The sequence below is a fragment of the Canis lupus genome, chromosome 22 (assembly GCF_003254725.2).
Source record: "Canis lupus dingo isolate Sandy chromosome 22, ASM325472v2, whole genome shotgun sequence".
NCBI classification, from domain to species: Eukaryota; Metazoa; Chordata; class Mammalia; order Carnivora; family Canidae; genus Canis; species Canis lupus.
The window spans coordinates 2,541,066-2,562,357 of NC_064264.1; the positions used below are offsets into that span (position 1 = coordinate 2,541,066).

Below are 21,292 nucleotides of genomic sequence, written 5' to 3' on the forward strand. Positions count from 1 at the left end.
TTGTATATTCTTTTTGCTTTTTTCATAATTTTCTTTTGCATATAGTAGCATGGAATCACACCAAAGTACAAGTTCCATAACAAAACAAAGCCATTAAATATTTAATAAGTTCTTATTCTTTGGCCTTATTTATTCTTTTTGAAGAGTCATAAAACAGAACAAAAAAGCAAGCCATAGATGCCTTTCAGGAAGGAGGGTTTTCAGAAAAAAATTGTCTATAAACATTCCATTTGCTTGGCACACAGAAAACGGTCAAGAAACATTAGTTCTTTCTCTTCCTCATTCAACTTCATTAAACACTCTATATGTGCTGAATGCTATGCAAGGCACCGGGGCTACAAACACACGTAAAATGTAATTTCTACCCTCAATTATTTCTGTATGGGCATCCAGAAGTAGGAGAGGAGAGAAACTGAAGAAAGACCTTGTCTGCAAACACTTCACAGAACAGATGATGTCTGATGGATAGTACCAATTTATCACCATTAAAAGCCAACTCTACAAAGGGATCTAGTCATACTCTCTGTGAAATAAGCTTCCAGGACCTTCCCAGTAACCCAAATTCAGAAACCTTGCCTAATTCTCTATTCTTCATACTTCCCCACTAAACAAGACTAAGATGGGCAGTCTTTAGCATATATTACAAAGACTTATTAATACTAAACCTGAAGATTTACTCTTTCAATAAATTTTTACTTTCTTATATACAATTACCAGGCAAGAGTGAATTAATTTTCATAATACCTATCATCATACAAAATAATCTGTTGAAATGAAATCAAAACATTTCATGAAGAAAACATAAAACATCAAATTGTTAGATCAGTTTCAAAATACCTTTTAATAGAAAAAAGAGTCAAGATCATACTCTGATTTCAAAAGAAATAATGCATTTGTGCTGAAAGCAATAGTGGTTTAGAATGGGGAAAATGAGGTATGGGTCAGAATCACGCAGTATAAATAAACCTAACCGATGAGAAGAATGGCAACTGGAAAGTTCTAAGAGGCAAGGAACTATACTTTTAGATATTTAAGAGTAATGTAGGATCTAAAAGGACATGAAATAAGATAAAGAGTAAGGGAAGACAGACATTAGATTCTGGATAAGACTCAGAAAAAATGGCATGGAATAATAAAAAAATGATCGAATCCAATGAACAAAGTGCGTTCTTTTCATTAAACATATGAAACATATTTTGAAAAACAAATATTAAAAAGTTCTGTTTCTGGCTCTTAACAATTTATTTCCTTCCTTTTTCTTTTTTAGGAGTAGAAGGAAGAGACAGAAGCTCTGCACTGCCTTTAGAAGAGTATTTGTTTCATTTTATTGCAAGGAAGACATCAATCTTACCAAACTGTAAACTAGATGTTAACTCTCCAGCATAATCTCCTTCGATGGCTCTTTCTCACCTTTGCAATAAAGTTAAAGTTCTTAGTATGGCAGTCAAGTCATTTCAAGATCTGTCTACATTTTCTGATTCATCTCCATCTATATGGAGATTTTTATACAACATTTTTGCAAATCTGATCTGTTTGCAGTTATTCAAAAAAGTCAAGCTATTCTTTCCTTCTGTTGCTTTTATACAGTTTCCTTTCTAAAATGCTTCGAGATCCTTTTGTCATTTGGCCAACTGTTATTTTCCTTAAAGACAGATCACACATCACTTTCTCCTTGACAGGTTTTCTTCATGACATATCACTTTGCATCACAGATGCTTCTACAACACCTTATGCGTAACTCTAGTAGTTCATTTCATACTGTAATACAACTATTAATTCCCCCCCTTCTTCTCTACTACTTTGTGTTCCTGAATGGCAGGAAGTGTGTCTTAGTTTTCTTTGAAGCCTCAACATCTGAATACCTCAGGAGACAATTAGTAAATTCACGAAAAAACAAAAACAACAATTTGTCTCTCCAAGAAGTATGCTATAGTAGAAAAAGTATTATATTGAACTCTGCCTAAAAGTATTATTATATTGAACTTTGACCAATACTCTTTGGGTATTGGAAATTATTCATAATTGGAAATTATGAACTTCCAATAAAATAAGGGGATCACCTAGATCTCTAAAGTTCCTTGTGATTTCTGTTAACCTTTTTGTTTTATAAATTCTTGACAGATAATAAAAATAAAAAGAATAGTCTTTAATTCAAATGCTTACTAATTTACACTGGATTTATCTAAGTTTTTTAGGTTTTACTGCAGAGGTTTTCTTGGTCTAGTGGCTGTGAAGAGAAAAGTTTTCCTAACTTGATAGCATTAGAGTCAAGGGTCTTATTTTACTCTGAGCTTCACTGGCTTATGATTTTCCTCCCTTAAGATTTTCTATTTTTTATCTTCTGCTTCTGCTTCTATTTCTACTCTCACCTTTTACCTAGCTCTAGAACTAGTTCAGGAAGATGTCTGCCACATAACAGAAACTAGTGATAGCACAGGGAAAGAAAAGGAGAAAATGAGCTCCAGGAGTCATTAGTCTTTTCTCGTCCTGTCTTCTCTTGTTTCGAGGGAGGGCACACTGGTCTTTACAAAAACTTTACCCCAGTCCCCTGTTCACTAATACCCCTTCCACCTTCATCCCGGCTTTTAATTAAAAAAAAACAAACCATAAAAACATAAAAAGGGGAGTTTTTTTACTTTCTTTCAGGTTCCCTTTATCCTTATGCTATCCTGTGTTTTTAAAAACTGCCCAGGAATTTTTTAAAAGTCTCCACTCTTAAAATCCATAATACAAAGAGGAATCTCCCTTTCCTACTAAAGCAGAGAAATGTGTCCCTGCTTAAAAATAACTTCACATGGTAGTCAGTTCCTACTACTAAGAGACTGTTAATACTATAGGCATATTGTAAATTAGTATTTTTGATCCTGACTGAAGGGATAATTACTATATAAAAATCAGTTTAATTGATTTTATAAGTGAAGAGATTCACAAATTACAGTTACAAATTAACTTTTTAAAATAGAATTTATTTAAAATTCGAAGTCTGGTTATGCAACTGCGATTAATGATTTTTGTATTTTAAGTCATACTGTAACAGTAATGAGTATCCTCATTTGCAGATGTGTTTGAAAAGACCAATGTTAGTTAAAATGCTTCCATCATAAACAGTATTTATTGAAAAGATTTTGAAGAAATGTACAAATAAACCTAAGATGTATGCTCTATTAGAAACTTACATTCTAAAAGATATCCAGTATAAAAATGAAATTAGTTTATAAAAACCTAATTAGCAAGTAAAGATAGGCAAAGTTTACTATATTGCTTCTAAATTCTACTACCAGTTTCTTTTAAGCTCATAATATGTGGACTCTTCCTATTTGTGTGTGAAGTTACCTTAATTGATACATAGAAGATTTAAATTGACTTAGAGAATGGAAGGCACGTAAGATTTGGATGGCAGACTAAAAGTTTTAGTTTTAATTACTGAGCTAATTACTCCTCTGGAAGGACTAAGGCCTACTGCTCCTTTGATTGAATAGATTAGACTATCCAAGTAAGATGGAGGGGTACCATAAATCCTGGTTTACCTGGGACAATCTTGGCCTGATAACAGTTGTTTCAGAGTAGTTGCCAAGATCCTCTTTCACTCTCAGAAGTATCACAGTTTGGATGATAAAGCATATGATCACTCTACTTCTAACATGCTCTTTTTTTCTTTTTTAAGATTTTATTTATTTACTCATGAGAGACACAGAGAGAGAGAGAGAGAGAGCGGGAGAGAGAGAGAGACAGAGAGAGAGGCAGAGACACAGGTAGAGGGAGAAGCAGGCTCCATGCAGGGAGTCGGACGTGGGACTCTATCAGGGTCTCCAGGATCACACCCTGGGCTGAAGGTGGCGCTAAACCTCTGAGCCATCCGGGCTGCTGTAACATGCTCTTTTCAAATTAAAGCAACAACTATTAGGTACCCAAAATGTGGAAGGCCAAGAACTAAAAGGGATACAAAGAAATTTAAGAAATGGTATCTGGCCTCAAAGTGCTTATGACTTAGTTGGAGACTGAATAAACATTTCAAGTTAAGCATACAAAATTCAAATAGCTTAAAAAATATAACTAGAACAAGTACTACAAGAAAGCACAGAGTTACTTGTTAAATGAATGGCACAATAATTAGTTAGGGGTTTCACAGGATGTAACGGTCACTTTCTATTAAACACCACCACAGAATTCACCACCACCATTTGCTGAGTGCACTGTTTGTGCCAGGCTGGGTTTGGAGTCCTTGACATGCATATTAGTTAACCCTCACAATCATCCTAAGACATGTAAGACACTATTCATAAGGAAAGGAATTTTACTGATGAGAAATGTACCTGATAGAGGCTAAATAACAAGTAGAAGTTCTAACTAGTAAGTTAGCAGAGTTGGGATTTAAACCCAGGTTTTCTTTTTCTTTTTCTTTTTTTTTAAGATTTATTTATTTATTTATAAATAAATAGACATAGAGAGAGAGAGAGAGGCAGAGACACAGGAGGAGAGAGAAGCAGGCTCCATGCTGGGAGCCCGACGTGGGACTCGATCCCGGGACTCCAGGATTGCACCCTGGGCCAAAGGCAGGCGCTAAACCGCTGAGCCACCTAGGGATCCGCTAAACCCAGGTTTTCTAATACCAAAGTCAGTGATCTTTTTACATAGGGTGGTGGTTCTTCACTCTGGGTGCTTTTACTCCCAAAGGACATATGGTAGTATCTGGAAACATTTTTGTTTGTCATAAATGTGGTGGTGGGGGTGGCTATTGACATTACAAAAAATTTTTTTACAGATAAAATCTGAATGCAGTCTTGAAGCAGTGGTAGAATTTGGATAGGGTAGGGATGGTGAAGATAAGGGCAGATTCTAGATAAGAACAGTACAAAAAGTACAAGACAGTTCAAGAAGACAGTGACTGAGCCAACTTAGCAAGATAAAGGGACACAGTATTAAAGGGAAAGTGAAAGCAAGACTAAAAAGATACAATAATTTTTTTAAAAGACTAAGGAACCTGAACTGGATTCACCATAGATTTTTGAGAAGGGGAATGTAAGATTAATTAAGAAACCAGGGAAAAGAGACTAATTAGGATGCTATTGGAATAATCAAGTTGTAAGGTATTCAGAGTTTGTGGTAGGTGTGGGGGTGGTAGTGAGAAAGAAAGGAAGAAAAATCATAAGCATTTAATCTTTTATGTATCATAAATTTTTATCATCTCAAAGGATAACAAATTAGTATTCTTACCTGTAATGCACTGAAACTGTCCATCTTCTCTTCTTATTGTAAATGCCTCCCCTGGGTTAACTTGTACCAGAATAACCTTAAAATGAAAGAAAGAAGTATTAAAACAAAACAGTAAAATAGAGCAAATAATAACAATCAAAATAGGGCAAATCAGTATAACAAAATACTAAATGTTGCTAGGAGAACAGATTTGAGCTATATAACCTTATGAAAATAGGAAGGAACACATATTTTACATATTTGTTAAAAAAGTATTACTTTACTTTTGTGTAGGTCAGAGTCAGACTTAAGCCAAAAGTAAGGGAATAAAAAAATACAGTGACACACTTTTACTGGAAAGTTAATCAGCTTTACTCTGAAACAAAGATGGAGTCAAACCACAGAATATTTGGTTCAATAGTTGCTAAAGATTCATCTTTTAAAGATAAAGAATAAACTGATAAGTAGAACTTGAGATGAGCATACCTGAATTAGTAGGACATTTCAAATTATGTTAAATTAATCCCACCTTTTTAAGTAGTTTTCTTTTCATTATATAGGTCATACATTCTAGATTTAGCACATCTGAAAAACAGAAAACTGGAAAAAACATCTGAAGTCCTTTTATCCTATGTTAAACACTGTTAACATTTTGATAAATTTCCTATCTTGTTCCCTATGCATAGACTTTATTTCCCCCCTTAAACATACATATAAGGTCTCCAATTTGGTATCTTTTGAAGTTTAGTATTAAAAAAAAAAAAAGACTTTTCCATGCTATTAATCACTCCAAGTACTTCATCAAATGACCATACCATAAACTACTTAACCATTCTCTTAATGTAAGGAATTTAGGTAGCTTTCAATTTTTTCCATTATTGTAAACAATGTCAAAGTGAGCAATTTGTATGTAGTTTTCTCCTCTTTGATCCATTTCCAGTTAATTTTTGTGAGTGGTGCTTAAGGTGAGGGTCTATTTTCATTATTTTACATGTGAATATCCAATTGTCCCAGCACCATTTATTGAAGAGACTGTTTTTTCTGCATTGTTCTTGGCTCCCTTGTCATATGTTAGCTGACCATACATGTATGGGTTTACTTCTGGGCTCTTGATTCTCTTCCACTGGTCTATGTTTCTGTTTTTGTGCCAGAATCATACTGTTTGATTACTACAGCTTTATAATACAGCCTGAAATCAGGAAGTGTGATGCTGCCCACTTCATTCTTCTTTTTCAGGATTGTTTTGGATATTCAAGGGTGTTTTGTGGTTCCATATACATTTTCAGAGTGTTTTTTCTTTGATAAAAAATGCCATTGGAATTTTGATAGGGATCGCAGTGAATCTAAAGATGGCTTTAGGTAGTATGGATATTTTAACAACACTAATTCTTCCAATTCTCAAACATGGGATACCTTTCCATTTATTTGTGTCTTCTTTGATTTCTTTCATTAATGTTTTGTAGTTTTCAGTGTAGAGATCTTTCACCTCCTTGGTTAATATTTCAGGCAGACTGAAAAACCCTTACTTCAAGGGAAGTAGGTAAGAAGAAAAGTAGGGTGAATGGAAAACACAAAATAAATTGTTAGAAATAATCCAAATATATTAATAAAATAAATACAGATGGACGAAGCTTGCATATTAAAAAGAGAGAAAATAAAATTAGATTTAAAAAAGTTACAGAGAGGGGGTGCCTGGGTGGCTAAGGTTGTTATCTGGGAGTCCCGGGATTGAGCCCCATGGTCTGGCTCCACTTAGTGGGGAGTCTACTTCTCCCTCTTTCACTGCCCCTCACCCTGCTTATGCTCTTTCTCTGTCTTGTTCTTCTCAGATGAATAAATAAAATCTTTAAAAAGGCAAAAAAGTCAGAGAGAAAATGCCAAACCCACAATTTTGGTGGTCTATTTTAATACCTTTCTCAGTGATTAACAGAACAAGTAGACAATAATCATCAAGGATATGGAAGATCTTAGCAACACCGTCAATAATCTTGGTTTAATGGCCATGTAAAGAATATTGCATCTAGTAATTAGAAAATATATATTCTTTTCAAGCACATATGGAACTGACATGAAAATGAAAAGAATGGACTATAGAGAACACCATAAATCAAGTCTTAACAAATTTCAAAGAATCAATATTGCATATACTCCATATACAATTATTTTTTTTACTTTATTTTTTATTTATTTATTTTTTTTATTGGTGTTCAATTTACTAACATACAGAATAACACCCAGTGCCCGTCACCCATTCACTCCCACCCCCCGCCCTCCTCTCCTTCTACCACCCCTAGTTCGTTTCCCAGAGTTAGCAGTCTTTACGTTCTGTCTCCCTTTCTGATATTTCCCACACATTTCTTCTCCCTTCCCTTATATTCCCTTTCACTATTATTTATATTCCCCAAATGAATTTAAATTAGAATCAGTAATTTAGAAATATATTTTCAAGTTTTAAAAGTCTTTAGTAATTTGTGGGTTCAGGAAGAAATCGTAACAAAAAAAATAGAAAATAAACAGCAATGAAATGTAACTAGAACATTTTCAGTTAAAACCCTGGAATATAGGCAAAATTGTATTTATCAAGAAACATATCCCTTTAAATACTTCTACAGAAAAGACTGAAAATTAATAAATATCCAAGTAAGTATGAAAAGGCAGAGTTAAGGAAAATAAAAAAAAAACAAATAATGAATCAATACAAGAAACACTAGAGGATAAGAAAATAGCTTCCACAGAAATCAGAGTGAAGGATAACCAAGAGAAAAAAATTCAATAGGAAAAAGTAATTTAGTCACATTTTCTGGCTGGGGGACTCCCCCCCCCCCCACCCCCCCCACGGAGATTCTTGAACCTTGGGAGATTATGCAAGAGGATGGCTTTAAAATGCATTTTATAAAATCTAGGAAGTTATCTCTACATAGGTTTTATTTAGGGGGCTAGCTCCATATTACTCCATTATCTCAAATGTCATCTCTTCAGAAAAACTTTCCCTGACCATCAAATCTAGGGTATGTTCACATACTTTCTGCCATATCAATCTATTTTATTTTTTACCTAGCACTTGTCACTATCTGAAATTATTTTGTGCAGTTACTTGGTTAGTGGTTTGCTGAGCAGTTTCTATTCCACTAAACAAAAGCTTCCTGAAAGCCAACGTTTTGACTTGTCTTACTAAATGCTATACTCTAGAGCGTGGCTCCTAATAGGTTTTCAATAAACATCATGTTCAATGAATTAAATGAACAGTGAGAACTAGAAGTTACGTGGAATTTATTCATTCATTTGACAAATATTTATTGAGGTCTTATTCCAAGTGAGGCTCTGTTCTAGGTAATGGGTATACTCTATATGAGTAGCAAACAAAATCGACAAAAATATCTGCCTTCATGTTATTGCAGAGAAAGTTATAGGATTCAAATTATGCCACTAATACCAATTAAGAAAATTATTTTTAAAAGTCTAAAAAAATGTGGGCTGATTAGGAGAAATTTATACACACACACACACACACACACACACAATTGTTGAAAATCACTTCACTATTGCCAACATCACAGATCAAACCAAGCCTACTCTTTGTAATAAAGATGCATGCCTGAATTCTAAGCATGCTCATAGGTTTCTGACAACTGATCAAAATATGGTTGTCCATGGGACGCCCGGGTGGCTCAGCGGTTGAGCATCTGCCTTAGGCTCAGGGCATGTTCCTGGGGTCCTGGGATTGAGTCCTAAATTGGGCTCCCCTCAGTGAGCCTGCTTCTCCCTCTGCCTATGTCTTTGACACACTCTCTCTCTGTCTCTCATGAATAAACAAAATCTTTAAAAAAAGAGAGATTTTGTCCAGCTTCAAATGCAGAATTCATGTACCTTCAAATTATCTGGATTCCTATGTCACTTTATACTCATCTGCACAAACACTGCAAATTTTCCATAACCTTATTACAAACAATACTACAATGTGGTAAGGAGAAAGAACTATGAATGATAAAGCAATTATTCTACCTGAGATAAAATATTGTCACAAAATCGCATAATCATAATAATAGCACAGCTTAACATATATCATCTGATTTAGTGACCACAGAAATCTTATAAACAAAGTAAATCTTAGAAGTGTGACAGGTGAGGACCCCTGGTAAATTATCCATCATTTTGTGATTCAGATCATGGACACTTCGATTTGCAAAGGGGTATTTTAGCAAATTTTACAAATACAATATCATAAAATGATTAGTACTTTATTGGACTTTAACAATGAAATTCTTCAATATCTTCAAATATCACAGAAACAAATCATTGTGCTCTTCGGTTTATACTTCTCTCAAATGCACTGCCAGTTCTTCAATCATTAACCCCTTTAAGAAATCAGAGTTTAGCCCTGATAATTTTACTACACTCTTTGTAAAATATACTCAAATATGTTTCTCTTCCCTAATCAGTTTCTTTCACCTCTTATTATATTCCTAATAATAGATTTGGTACCATGTTCAAAAGACTCTATTGATACAATATATAAGCCAGCCAGTTGTCCTTTATCATCCTTTAGTGCAAATGCTAGGAACCTCTTTTTTTTTTTTTATTTCTTTGTACAGGTTTTTTAAAATTTAAATTCAATTTAGCCAACATATAATACATCATTAGTTTCATTTTTTAAAAAAAGATTTTATTTATTTATTTATGAGACACACAAAGAGAGAGGCAGAGACACTGGCTTCAGGAGAAGCAGGCTCCTTGAGGGAGCCTGATGCGGGACTTGATCCCAGGACTCTGGGACCATGCCCTGAGCCAAAAGCAGATGCTCAATCACTGGGTCACCCAGGCATCCCACATCATTAGTTTCAGATATAGGGTTTAATTAATTCATCAGTTGCGTATAACACTTAGTGTTCATCACATCATGTACCCATCACTCAACTACCCCACTCCTCGAACTACCTCCTCCCCTCCAGTAACCCTCAGTTTGTTTCCTATAGTTAAGAGAATCTCATGGTTTTTCTCCCTCTCTGATGACTTTCCATTCAGTTTTCCCTCCCTCTCCTACGATTCTCTGCACTGTTTCTTTTGTCCACATATGAATGAAATCATATAATTGTCTTTCTCTGATTGACTTATCTCTCTAATCATAATACCCTCCAGTTCTATCCACGTAAAAGGTAAGTAAAAGGTAAAGTATTCATGCTTTCTGATGGCTGAGTAATATTCTACTGTATAAACAGACCACATCTTCTTTATCCATTCATCTGTGTATGGACATCTCAACTCTTTCCACAGTTTGGCTATTATGGACATTGCTGCTATAAACATTGGGGGGCAGGTGCCTCTTTGGATCACTACATTTGTATCTTTGGGGTAAATACCGAGTAGTGCAACTGCTGGGTTGTAAGGTCGCTCTATTTTTAACTTCTTGAGGAACCTCCATACTGTTTTCCAGAGTGGTTGCAACAGCTTGCATTACCACCAACAGTATCAGAGGGTTCCCCTTTCTCCATATCCTCTCCAACATTTGTCATTTTCTGACTTCTTAATTTTAGCCATCCTGACTGGTGTGAGGTGGTATCTCACTGTGGTTTTGATTTGTATTTCCCTGATGCCAAGTGATGTGGACAAATGCTGGGAACTTCTAATGCCTGCCTTGAGTTAACATTGTCAACAGTGGGTGAATAGACAGTTGAAAAAAGCAATTATCTGAATATTCACCAAGAGGTCAATTTCCAGTATTCTGAACAAAGACATATGGAGCTAGTGAACATGTTAAGTGTATTCTGAACTTAAATATTCAGTTCTACTAATATTTACACTACTTCTTAAATAATAAACATGCTTGAAACATGTTTTGGCTGAGATACCTAACTGAAAGGGCAGATTATAGCACTGACAATGATTGTAGATAATGCTATACCATATAGATTTTTAAATTATTCTTACAAATAGGCTATGGTGATTCATGCAAATATTTCTACAAAAGTGTTATATTAAAACATAACATAAAAAGGTAATAATGAGAATGTCACTGAATAAAGGTCTAAATATGCCTCGTACACTCATTAATGAAGACCACAAAAATCTATAAGAACATTTCCTTAAATTCCTTGATAATAATAAAGATAGAATAGCTTGGAGAAGAAGTTATGGAAGACCAATAAAATTATAAAGGACTCAACATAAAATTATTTGCTTAGGGAAGGAAATAAGTTTCAAAAAAAGCAGAATAGCAGGAAAGACGTCTCTTCAGTGAAGAAGGAAAGAGAAGGACAAAGGGGCACAGACACTAGACAATGGCAAGTCTGACATGAACACTTAAAAAAAATAGAGCACACAGTTCAGGAAAGTTGGAGCTGAAGGAGACCTGAGATATTATTTAGTCCATCCCGATTTATTTTTAAAAATTAAACTAAGAGATGATGATTAATATTACTGAAAAAGCTACTGCATTTTACAAAGCCATTCAATCAACTGTTCTATTATACAGTAAACTGCTAGTGTATTTACTCAATTTACATCAATTAACCACTTAGAGCAAGGCAAATTCAAATGAGCATTTATAATGAAAAATATAGCACTTAGGTACCATCTTGGAATCTGAACTAATGAATTAAAGTGCCAAAATTTATTTTTTGATGCTTTATTAAATAAACAAACTTTATTTAAATGTCAGAAATAAACACTTATTAATAACATCTGCATATATCCTAAAGGAAACACAATAATAGGTGAGTGATATTTTTATTTATTTATTTATTTTTTAAAGATTTTTCTTTTTTGAAAGAAAGAGAAAGAGAGAGAGACGCAAGTAAGTACAGAGGGAGGGGCAAGGGAAAAGGGAGATAATCTCAAGCAAACTCTCCACTGAGCCTGGAGCCTGATGCAGAGGTTCGATCTCACCACTTGGAGATCATAACCTAGGCCAAAATCAAAAGTCAGTTGTTTAACCAACTGAGCCACCCAGGTGCCCTTAGTTAGTAATATTTTAAAAACATAAAAACCTAGGTATAGATTATATCTTGCTATTTTAAATTTCAACTGTTACTAATAATTTCATTGCTAAATACAACTTTGAAAATATTCTTTCCCATTTCAAAGGTAATACATAACTCCATCATCTGTTTTAATTTTACCTAATTGCTGTCAGTCTAAGTTCTTTATATGTAAAATAAGAGTAAGAAAAATAGCAATCTTAAACCTGCTCCATAGCACCAATAACGTGTACTAGATGAAATGATGTGCACTAGATGAGAGGAAAGACAACTTAAAACCACCCTGGGAACATTTCAAAATACTGTATAGATATTTATTCTGTCTGCAGAGGATGAAGAGTCTGGGATTTTCTCCTTAGCCTGAATCCCAGGGAAATAATCAGTCTTTCTAATGTAATTACTCATAAATTGCTAAGATGGCCATCAGGAAAACCATGCTATTGTTTATTACTCCAGAAGGTATCACTACTTTAAAACCTAAAGGATTCAGTAAAAGATAAAGGCTGGCGGGGTGCCTGGCTGGCTCTGATGGGAGAGCATGAAATTCTTAATCTTGGGGTCATAAATTCAAGTCCCATGTTAGGTGTAAAGCTTACGTAAAAAATAAAAAATAATAAGTGTGGTACTAATATTCTATAATCTCTAAAGGAAAAAACAGAAAAACTCCTAAGGTGTCATAAGTGATTTCTTCTGTGTAGTTAACACGCATTTAACGTTCTGAATTTAGGAGTATTTTTTAAGTTTGTTTCTCTAAAACTCCAACAATTTATAAATTGTTTATTTTGAAGAATATACACCTAATATAAAATGTTTAAGGATGTATTAATTTATAAAAATGTTCACCTCTATTTTCATAAAAAATGATCTATAAAACCAAATATAATCACTAAAAAAATAAAGAGAAGAATGTTTATGGATGGAATCAATCTTGCATGTATAATTTAATCTTCAACTCTCTACCCCAAAGGACGCGCAATTGCATTCTTCATTGTAGATTAAGACTGACACTGTCAGGTCTGAGAAGAACAAAGGACCTCACAATTCTATTTCTGAAATCCAGTAGAGGATTTAGTAGACAGAGAAAAAAAATCAACCCAAAAGTCAAACATATATTCATGCTTTCCAATATTTACAAATGTATTATCTTGGCGATCATCTTAGTGTGCTTAACCGCGGCGATCATCTTAGTGTGCTTAACCGCAGTAACAAAGTACCACAGACTGGGAGGGAACAGGGCTTAAACTGAAATTTGTTCTCTCATAGTTCTAGAGGCTAGAAGTTCAAGATCAGGTGTAACAGCCTTCTGAAGGCTCTCACTTTGGCTTGCAGATGGCTACATTCTTCCTGTGTTTTCACATAGTCTTCCCTCTAGGTATATTTGTTCTTATATCCTCTTATTAGAAGGACATTGGTAAAAGGGAGAATTCTATTGGATGAAGGCCTGCTCTAATGACCTCATTTTACCTTAACTACCTCTTTAAAGACCTTATCTCTAAATATAGTCATATTCTGAAGTACTGGAACATATGATTTTTGGGGAAGGCTAAGGAACATACAATTCAACACAAAACAGCAATCCCTGGATTATAGGAAGTACAGGAGAAAAATTCTCTATAATGCCTAATCCTTTTCCTGTTTTTTGTTTGTTTGTTTGTTTGTTTTTAATTCAGCTGCTTCTTCACGCTTACTCAACAGTACCAACTTAATGAGGTTGAGAGTAATAATAAAAGGGACAATCCTTTGGGCCTTGTACCCTTGAATAATAGTTAACATATCTTTAGCCAATGTAATTTCCCAATCCATGACTGAAGGCTTCCAAATTAACCCAATACTCACAGGGTTGTTTTGATGACTAAGTGAAGTAATATATGTCAAAGTGCCTAAGACAGTAAATGACATACAATAAGCACTATCTGTACATGTTGAATATTGTTATTGAAAGCACCAAGGTGTAGTTCTTACAAGTATTTTTGACAGTGTACAACTGTCACTTTTAAGGACTTGCCCCCAGCCTAGAAGAACTTGGTCAATTTACACATAAGACAGGTAATATGCCCACAACACAATGTTTAAGAGACTTCTGAACTAGCCTGGCAACTGCTTGCCTCTTTCCATTCCTCTTGTACAGACCCTGCAGCTTTCCAGTTACCAACCTGCTATACTCTCAACTCAGGGTTCCATGGTCAATGGCTTCTCTTTCATCTCCTGGTCTGCGACTTACTGACTACTCTCTAGCAGGACACCTGATTCAGACCTAAGTTTCTGCTGACTAATGTCTTCCTAGAATGACTCTCTGTGCTTGAGGACTTAGGTCTATAAACAGAAATGGCTTCTTCAGGCAACTCTACCTATGCCTTCAGGATGCTGATGCCCAGAAGCAGAGTTAAGTTATTCCTGTAATAAGGCCCCTGGCACTTTGCACATCTCAGTATGACACTTAGCATATGACCGTATTCGTCGTTTACGTGCTGTCACCTCCACTACATGAGCCCTTCCTAAGACTTTGATCTATTTATTTTTATAGTTATAGAGGTCATAGAAGTTGAACAAATGTTTGGTGAATGAACAGCTCTATCCATCTCTAAATAACTCCTCATCTTTTCCTCTGGCTTTGAGACCAGGGCTAGCTGATACAAACTTTCTGTAATGATGGAAATGTCCTATGTGCTGTCTGGCATGCTAGCCCCTGGCTACATGTGGCTACATATATGGCCTCTGCCAAGTGCTACTGCGCATTTAAAATGTGTCTAGTGAAAATGATACTGAATTTGTAATCTTAAATACTTTTAATTAATTTAAATTAGTGGTTAATGGCTACCATATTAGGCAGTACCATGCTAGATTTTGCCAAGTTCCAAAATTACTTTTCAAACTACTTTCTGAATTTGTCTTGATAAATTGTAGGCACCTCAATCTTATTATGTCTAAATTTGAAATCATTATCCGACTTTCCCAGGAAATTAAGTGGAGAACTACTTTTCAGCTAAATATACTATCAATTCACAAAAAAGTCTGAATTACTTACAAAGTGTCATTAAATTGACTTGATTGTAAGACCTCTGAATCAAGCTTTATTTGCATTTCACTAAATTCTGTCAATCTGTAGATACACTGGCTGATGTAACGTATTTCAGCAAAAGTCTAAGACTGATGTTTGGAAATAAAAGGACAATTATCAAATTACTGAATTGAGTTTAGTTTTTAGTCTTACGAAGGATAATAACTTGCAAACCTAATTAAGAATATATGCCTGACATTATCATATAGACAACTGAGATCTGTCAACCATCCACCCACTTAATTCATTTATTTGGTAAATAATTAATGAGTACCTAGTATATGTTAGTTTGTGGAGTTGGGGGTACAAGGATGAATCTATGAGACAGTACAATTATAATACTAAGAAGAGTACAAGGTATAATATATGTGATAATTAGAAAATATTTGTAATTTTTTTTCTGTTTAGGCTCATTTGTCTTCATAACTGCTTTTTAGAAATAAAGGTACTGTGACAGAAAACAGAGATATTTACAATCAGGCACTTCTATATTCAAATTCTACTTTATAACTAAATAAATGTGTGGTTTTTAAGGCAAATTATTTAAACTCTGTGAACCTTAGTGCCTTCTTTTCTAAATTGCAGTGCTTTTGAAGGATTAAGAGAAACACTTTAGGGCAGCCCTGGTGGCTCAGCGGTTTAGCGCCGCCTTCAGCCCAGGGTGTGATCCTGGAGACCCGGGATCGAGTCCCATGTCGGGCTCCCTGCATGGAGCCTGCTTCTCCCTCTGCCTGTGTCTCTTCTTCTTCTCTCTCTCTCTCTGTGTGTCTCATGAATAAATAAAATCTTTAAAAAGAAAATTTTAAGAGAAACACTTTATGTAAAACTCCAGTGCCTGACATACAGCTGAGCCTCAAAAATAACAAGTATTTCCTTTAACTCCAGTACACAAAGAGAATCCTAATTAATCATCTAGATTATGTGGAATATTTCATTTCCTGGCAATGCTTAAAAACATGAGGTAATGTCTCATACATAAAAATATATGGACAATGTATGCACAATATGTATATATACAGGTGTGTGTGCATACACACATATACACATCTCTATCTACATATGCAGCTAATGAGTGGTCTCTCCCTCTACTTCAGAATGGCTTGTAAAGAGATATATCTTTTCTTATTAAGCCTAGTATAAAGGATTATATGTGCACAAGCGTGCCATGTATCCCACTGAACATATATGTGAAGGCTGGCAAAAATTAAAACTTGAGTTTCTAAAGCCAGTTCTATTAAAAAGTCATATTTAAAATTTTTCCATATTAAATAAAAATATTCTAAAGAAAAAGTATACAAACTTAAAATAGACTATTACTGTTGATTCAAATTTCCAGATGTCATTATTTGGGTTTGCATGTCCATATATTTTTAATCTTTCTACTATTCTTAAAAAACTGGCATTCAAAGTTAAGTCCAAGATAGTATAACAAATAAAAGTTGTTGAATCACACTGTGTTGTACACCTGAAACTAGTGCAACGCTGTGTGTCAATTATGCTATTAAAGAAAATACAAAGTAATAAGTCCAAGCTATCAAGATTACCCAAGGGGATAAATATAACATCATTAGCTAAAATTGTGTGTTGTACTTTGTTAAAGTATTTTCATGCTTATCACTTAGTCATTTAAGGACTGAGTTTAAAATATGCATAGATCCTTCATACTGATTATACCTGAACAATAACATACATTCCTTTAACATAAATACTCCCAGTATGAACTGCCTACATTTGAAAAGGAACTACTTTTCAAAATAAAGTTTATAAAGTTTACCTTAAATGCTGACAGTCTCCTCACAGAACACATTTTCTTACATGAATTGCATCAACGTACTGAAATCAATTCATTATGTCCATTAAAACTCAAACACTCAAGTTTTTATACTGAGTTTTAGAATTAAAATAATAAGAAGTATTGAACTCCTAAGATCTTACAACACAACAGGACCAAGTCAAAAGAAGTTGCCGAAGTAATTCGAAATTTCAAAAGTTTTATGATGACAATGTTATATGGATAACAAACACAATAAATTACATAAAAAGTGTACATGTATAAAATATAGTCATTTCAAAATATTAACAAATTAAAATATGATTACTGAGAATACTCTTTAAAGATGAATGCTAATAGTGCTTGCAGAGTTGTTTCTTTCAAGTATCTTACAATAGTCTATATAGCTTTCCTTTTTCCTAATATACCTTCTGAAAATTTCCAGTTATAATTTCACAAAGAGTGTACTTTGTTCATTCCAGTCATAAACTGAATTCTATATTCAAATTATAAAGACTTACTAGTAATACACAGAAGTCACAAAGACTCCATAAATTTTAACTTAATGGTAAATACTAAAATAACAATAAAGGAAGCTATAGGCTAAAATAATTTCATTTATATATAATTTACGTATTTAAAATATTAGTCTCCTAATAGTTTTAACTACAGAGTTGTAAGATTTTTTTCATTTAAAGCACAGTTTTTAAAAAAAATACAGTTAACTACAGATTTAATAAAATTATTTTAGGGCAAACACAGTCAGTAATTTTAAGTTTACCATAAAACCAAAAGTTTGTAGCTCTTTAAAAAACAGGTATTATTTTTCTAAGTTTATTTTTTAGTGACCTCTACACCCAATGTGAGGCTTGAACTCATGACCCCAAGACCATGATTCATATGTTCTTCTGACTGAGCCACACAGGCACCCCAAGTTTGTTGCTTTTATTCTATATCAGAATCTGTATTTTTTAAAGTATCATGACTTTACTGCCTTAACATATAAATACATATGTTTCAAGTATAAAATATAAAATCTTGAAGTGGTAAAGCATAAACATGCTCATCTAGATAAGCACTAAAGCCACTTTTAAAACCTTAGGATTTTAGCCTTGTTACATTCTCTTTAATTTTCTCATTCACCCGCTGCTATTATAACTACCAAAGGCTGCTCTTAAAGAGTCAACAGTTTCTGTTCTAGGTGTTCCAATTTGTTCCAATACTAAATATTAACATAATCTTTGTCTGCAAAGTTGGACCTCAGATTGTCCTTAGTCTAGTAAATCAACCTTTTCAAACACCATTCTAGGAAGCATTTTAGAGAATTTTATAGCTTGTGGTGAAAATACACGTGTAGAGGTGGGATGTTAAAGATACAATCAATTATCTGTATACTCATCAATACCTACCTCAAACCTTGCTTTCTAACAAATTGGCCAATGTACAATTAGCTTCCTGTTGTACATGAATGTATCAGGTTACCACAGCAACTAAATTAACAAAGAGCTGCAGTAGCATCTGCTTCTGGATCGTCTAAAATTAGTTGAAAAGTTGGAATTTAAGAGTATGCTATTTCCAAATACATTTGATTTTAAAGCTATAGTTTTGGTTATGTTATTTAGTTTTACTCTTGGATCTTTACTCTTGGATCTCTATCAGTCTATCTATAGTTTATAAATACTATATGTAGATACATATCTCTAAGGGAGTAGACAGTGTCACTATGCAGATAATTTAATATACAGTTAGAAATTATTTACCTATCAATGCTTTAATTCTTAAATAGACTTAAGAGATTTATCAAAGATTTGTTAACAGTCTTATGGTAATAATTTACTTCAAAAAATAGTAATTTACTTCTGGATTACTAGCAATCATATTTATATTACATATACACATACCTAAAATATGAAGATGAGTTTAAATATATTTTTAATATTTTTTGAGATAACTTACATACCATAAAATTTACCCTTTGACAGACATAATTCAGTGGTTTCTAGTACAGAGTTGTATAACCATCACCAGAGTAAATTTAAAAACTTATTCATCATCTTGAAGAAATTTTTATTGACTTTTGTGACAGGCTTCTTTTACTTAGCCTAAAGCTTTTGAGGTTCATCCCAACAGTTGCATGTATTACTTCATTTCAGTTTAGGGCCAAATAACATTTCATTGTATAAATATATCACATTTTATTTATCCATTCGTCTGTTGATGGACATTTGGATTGTTTCCACCTTTTGGCTATTATGAATGAATAATGGTGTACAAGTTTTTACATGGACATGTTTTTATTTCTCTTGAGTATGTACTTAGGAATAGACTATTCTCCAAAGTGGAGTCCCAGTTTACATTCCCACCAGCAGTGTAAGAGGATTCCAATTTTTCCACATCCTTGTCAACACTTGTTACTATCTGACTTTTTGATTCTAGCCATTCTACTGAATTTGAAGTGGCATCTCACTGTGGTTTTGATTTGCGTTTCTCTAATGATTAATGATGTTGAACAACTCTTCATATGCTTATTGGTCACATCTATAATTTTTTTGAAGAAATTACTATTTTAAACCTTTGCCCATTTTTAAATTGGGTTGTCATTTTATTGGTTTCTTATAAGACTTCTGTATATATTCTCAATATGACCTCCTTTTCAAATAGGTATAGGATTTGCAAATATTTATGGGTCGTCTTTTCAGTTTCTTGACAGTATCTCTTGAAATACCACATTTTTCAATTTTGGCAAGTACACTATATTTCACTTTTTCTTTTATTTGTGTTGTTAGTATCCTATCTGTGAAACTTCATGATAATTCAATATCATGAAGGCATGCCCCTACATTTTACTCTTAAGTTTTAAAGTTCAGTGCTTATTTTAGATATTTGATTTAATTTTTGCATACTGTATGAAGTACAGGTCCATCTTCATGCTTTTGCATGTGGATATCCAGTTGTTTCAGCACCATTTGTTAAAAAGTCTGTTCTTTTCCCACTGAATCATCCAGGCATCCTTGTGAAATTCAACTAACTATAAATGTAAGATTGTTTCAGGACTCTTAATTCTATTCCACTGATCTATCTATCATTATGCCACTACCACAGTCTTGATTACTGTGGCATTATATCAAGTTTTAAAATTAGAAAATTTTGAGTCCTCCAACTTTGTTCTTTTTAAACACTGTTATGGCTATTTTGAGTCCTTTGTATTTCCATATGAATTTCAGGATGTACTTGTCAATCTCTACAAATATTCAGCCAAGATTTTGCTTGAATCTGAACAATTTAGATAGTGCTGCCATCTTACTATTAGCTGCCATCATAACAATCTTAACATTATTCTATGATTATGATATTTCTTTCCATTTATGTCCCCCTTTCAACAGTGCTTTGCAATTTTCAGTGTCCAAGTTTTATACAGCTTTTGTTAAATTTCTTCTATGTATTTTCTTTTTGTACTATTATAAGTGGAAAGGTCTTCTTAATTTCATTTTCAGATTTCTCATTGCTAGTTTAGAAATACAATTGATTCTTCTATAATGAACTTGTATCCTATGGCCTTGCTGAACTCATTAATTCTAATAGTCTTTAAGCGGATTTTAGGATTTTCTTTTTACAACATCATGTCACTGCAGAATAAAGAAAGTTTTATTCTTTTTCCAATCTGGGTGCCTTTAATTCCTTTACTTGCTTAATTTGCCTTAGCTGGAATTTCCAGCATAATGTTGAAAAGTAGTAGTGAGAGCAGGACATTCATGTCTTATTTTTGATCTTAGGGAAAAAGGATTCAGTCTTTCGCCATTAAATATGTCAGCTGCTGCTGCTGCTGTTGTTTTTTAATAGATGCCCTTTATGAGATTGAGGAAATTCCCCCATCTAGTTTACTGTGTATTTTTTTATCATAAAGGGGGTTGAACTTTGTCAAATTCTTTTCCTGAGTCTATTGAATAGATGACTACATTGTTTTTGCCCCTTTTCTATTATAGATGTATTAGACTGACAACTTTATGTATGTTGAACCCATTCTGCATTCCTAGACTAAATACTACTTAGATGTGGTATATAATCCATTCCATTACACTGCTGGGTCTGGCTTGCTAGTATCTTGAAGATCTTGCATCTATATTTATAAAGAATATTGATCTAGTAGTTTTCTTATGTCTTTGGTTTAGGTTTGGTGCTAATTCTTCCTTAAACATTTATCGGGGGATGCCTGGGTGGCTCAGTGGCTGAGCGTCTGCCTTTGGCTCAGGGTGTGATCCCGGGGTCCAGGATTGAGTACTGCATCAGGCTCCCTGC

At 33.8% G+C, this 21,292-nt stretch overlaps 1 protein-coding gene across 3 annotated transcripts in view; it reads right to left on the minus strand.

The window, feature by feature from the left end:
- The window catches only part of FNDC3A (fibronectin type III domain containing 3A), a 175,523-nt gene that overhangs the window by 107,004 nt on the left and 47,227 nt on the right, over positions 1-21,292 (minus strand). For all 3 annotated transcript variants that reach the window (XM_035704449.2, XM_025478344.3, XM_049099193.1), the window contains exon 3: positions 5,215-5,290. In XM_035704449.2, the coding sequence (XP_035560342.1) occupies positions 5,215-5,290 (76 nt within the window). The remainder of the gene's footprint in view (positions 1-5,214; positions 5,291-21,292) is intronic.